Raw genomic sequence first — 3,490 nt, forward strand, 5'->3', positions numbered from 1 at the left:
CCTCAAGCCGACCAAAGCCTTGTGAGTGGATTTTGTAGACAGAAACTGAAAGAAGCCCATCGTATACATGTATGTGTGTGCATATGTTTGTGTGTCTGTGTTTGTCCCCCCAACATCGCTCGACAACCGATGCTGGTGTGTTTATATCCCCGAAACTTAGCAGTTCGGCAAAAGAGACTGACAGAATAACTACTAGGCTTACAAAGAATAAGTCCTGGGGTTGATTTGTTTGGCTAAAGGCAGTGCTCCAGCGTGGCCACAGTCAAATGACTGAAACAAGTAAAAGAGTATGTATATATATATATATATATATATATGTATACTCAAGGAAACCTGTATCCTGCAACACCTTGACGTGGTGTAAAGCACTCATGGCGGTGTTGTAAAACTGCCCATGCGGTGCCATGTAAAAGCTCCCATACAACAACATGTAAAAGCGGCCATGAAGTGACATGTAAAAGTGCCTGTGCTGTGACACACGAAAGCACCAATGTGACATCACGTAAAAGCACTTGTCAAGTGCCACGTAAAAGTAGCCATCACACTCTGTAAAGTGGTCAGCATTAGGAAGGGCATCCACCTGTAGAAATCATGCCATCTCAGCCTGGAGTCTGGTGCAGCTCCCCAGCTTGCTAGCTCTGGTCAGACTGTCCAACCCATGCCAACATGACAATGGATGTTAAATGATGATGATGATGATGATAATGTGTGTTTGTCTTGGCATTGTGTGATGATTTGTAAATGTGTGCTACCGTCATACAAGTGATGTTTGTTTTTAGTATGAAAAATAAATGTCTGGCCATTGGGTAATATTACTCTGGTTGGAAGGTGGTAAGGGTTGGTGACATGAATGGCATCCAGCCATTGAAAAATCTCCCTCAACAAATTGCATGGAAATGTGGACATTACACAATGACATTAAAATATGGATATTAAACAGTGGCAGCAACAATCATCATCATAGTCGTCGTCATCATTGTTGTCCTCCTCCTCATCATAATAATGATAATAATTATAATAATGATAATAATTATAATAATGATAATAATTAAAATAATGATAATAATAATAATAAATTCATTTGGGGTTTTGATTTGATTATCTACAGGTGAGAATTTTTTTTCTGTTAAAGATCTAGATGTCTTGGATGGACTAAAAGAAAAGTTAGACGACTGTCTTTCAGTTGACAACATACCACAGCTTGACATTGGCAGGTGAGTATTGTGATTCTGATAATTTTTGATAAGGTTTACCATTATAATCCTCCAAATTGGATGATGATAATCATTTTTACAGAAATACCATTTTCTTATATAGCACCAAAATTCTTCTACTGATCCCGTAATTAAAGAACCATTAGACCAGTGATTCTGAGTGCTTGAGGTTATAATACAATTGATGTTGTTCCTCTACTACCTGCTATTACAATAGTGAAACCATCTTTGCAAATTCACAAAACACTCCTCAGGTATATAGTGCTTACACTGCTTACAATAATGAGTAGCACCTGCCTATAATACTAAATCACAGATATGTCTACTGGATTAGCGAGAGTTATGTATTCTGACTGTTCAGTACCAGTAAATATATATATAAACTGTAGTCTGTTTGACTGGTGAACTTATATTTTGATAATTTGGCCAGTTGGTAAATCTCCTGATAAAGAAATATTCCAATTAAAACCTTGGCCAAGAGAGAGTCTTTTCACAGTTTCTCAACATTTGAAAAAGTAAAGCATTAACTCTTTAAACCAGCCATATCTAGTCCAAATATTCTACCTGTTTTATGTTCAAACTGGCCGGATCTGGATTCTTGCACCTACACTACAATGTTGTTATAAAAATAAACAATCCCATTATAACAAACTCAAAGCTACGAGATAATGCATGTTTTGATAATTCAAAACAATGTAAATTAATAATCATTACATTTGAGTAATCTGAAGTTAAAGTAATTTAAATGTTAAAGGGTTAATAATAGTCAGAAAATTTAGAAGTAAATAAATATTATGTTTTTGTACGGGAATGATAGAATCTCCTTTATCTGACGGTCACGTTTCAAACTCTTTTGAAGTTTCGAACGACGGAAAACAGGGCTGTTCTTTTGTTACTTGCCAAAACAGACCTTGTTGGTGCCATGTGAAAAGCACCCTATACAATCTGTAAAGTGGTTGGTGTTAGGAAGGGCATCCAGTCATAAAACCATAGCAATACACCCCTTGCTGGTGCCACATGAATAGCACCCAATCCAATCTGTGAAGTGGTTGGTGTTAGGAAAGGCATTAAAAATATGCCAAAACTGACAGTAAAGTCTGGTGCAGTCTTCTGGCTTGCCAGCTCTGGTTAAACCATCCAACCCATGCCAGCATGGAAAACAGACGTTAAATGATGAAGAAGAAAATGATGATAAAGATGATGATGATGGACTGTGGCCATGCTGAAGCTCCACTTTCTAAGGGTAGAGTTCATTACATTAACCCCTAGTACTTATTTTATTGATCCCAGAAGAATAAAAGGTAAAGGGGACATGAATGAGATCTGATTTCAGGACATAACCAAATACCATACAATATTTTGTCTATCATCTTTACTGCCATTTTGCTTTTATGAATGACAAAGTTGACTTCTGTGATGTTTGACGTAAAGAGCCAGGATAAGCTTGCTTAATAAATGTTTCAAATTTTGGCACAAGGTCAGTAATTTCGGGGGAGGAGTAAGTTGATCCCAATACTTGACTGGTACTTATCGATTTTAAAAGAACGAAAGGTAAAGTTGACCTTGGTAGAATTTGAACTCAGAGTGTAAAAATGGATGAAATGCTTCTAAAGATTTTGCCTGGCATGCTAATGATTCTGCCAGTTCACTACCTAAGCTCAATTAATAATCGTTGGTAATTAAGTTTAAGGTTATTAACTTTTCTTCCTTTATTTTTTTACAGATGGATGGCATACTTGAACCAACCAGAGCAATTTGATGAACAGACACTAGAGTTGTTTTTTAGTAACTCATCTGATCCAGAATTAACTGATACTTACTAAGGTTTGATAGGATTGATACCGACATTATAGATATTGCATTAAACTGATCAGTTTTAGCAAGCATCAGTAAATCTTTTGCAAAGCTATTCCCATAGTTCATGCTGTTTGATTGACATATCATGAAGAAACATTTTCAAATAAATCTTGAAACTATATGTTTATATTATTTTATAATATATTTTTTGTATTATTAGTTATTTATATTATTAGGTGCAGGTGTGGCTTTGTGGTAAGATGTTTGCTTTTCAACTACATGGTTTCAGGTTCAGTCCCACTGTGTATCACCTTAGGCAGGTGTCTTCTACTAGAGTCCCAGGCTGACCAAAGTCTTGTGAACATATTTGATAGGTGGAAACTGAGTGAAGCTTGTATACATATGTGTGTGTATGTATGTTGCTGTCTCCTTGCCTTGAGGTTATATGATAGTTGTAAGCCAGTGTCACCATCCTGCAA

The 3,490-nt window shown here is 36.3% G+C and overlaps 1 protein-coding gene across 7 annotated transcripts in view; it reads left to right on the forward strand.

Annotated features, from left to right (window-relative positions):
- The window catches only part of LOC106884225 (transcription factor Sox-19a), a 42,486-nt gene extending 39,294 nt beyond the window's left edge, over positions 1–3,192 (forward strand). For 6 of the 7 annotated variants that reach the window (XM_052976726.1, XM_052976730.1, XM_052976721.1 and 3 more), the window contains 2 exons: positions 1,109–1,214; positions 2,938–3,192. In XM_052976726.1, the coding sequence (XP_052832686.1) occupies positions 1,109–1,214; positions 2,938–3,037 (206 nt within the window). In that variant the 3' untranslated portion in view covers positions 3,038–3,192. The remainder of the gene's footprint in view (positions 1–1,108; positions 1,215–2,937) is intronic. The other variant, XM_052976719.1, reaches the window with a different exon arrangement.
- Positions 3,193–3,490: the final 298 nt, after the last annotated feature.

The sequence above is a fragment of the Octopus bimaculoides genome, chromosome 2 (genome assembly GCF_001194135.2).
Source record: "Octopus bimaculoides isolate UCB-OBI-ISO-001 chromosome 2, ASM119413v2, whole genome shotgun sequence".
NCBI classification, from domain to species: domain Eukaryota; kingdom Metazoa; phylum Mollusca; class Cephalopoda; order Octopoda; family Octopodidae; genus Octopus; species Octopus bimaculoides.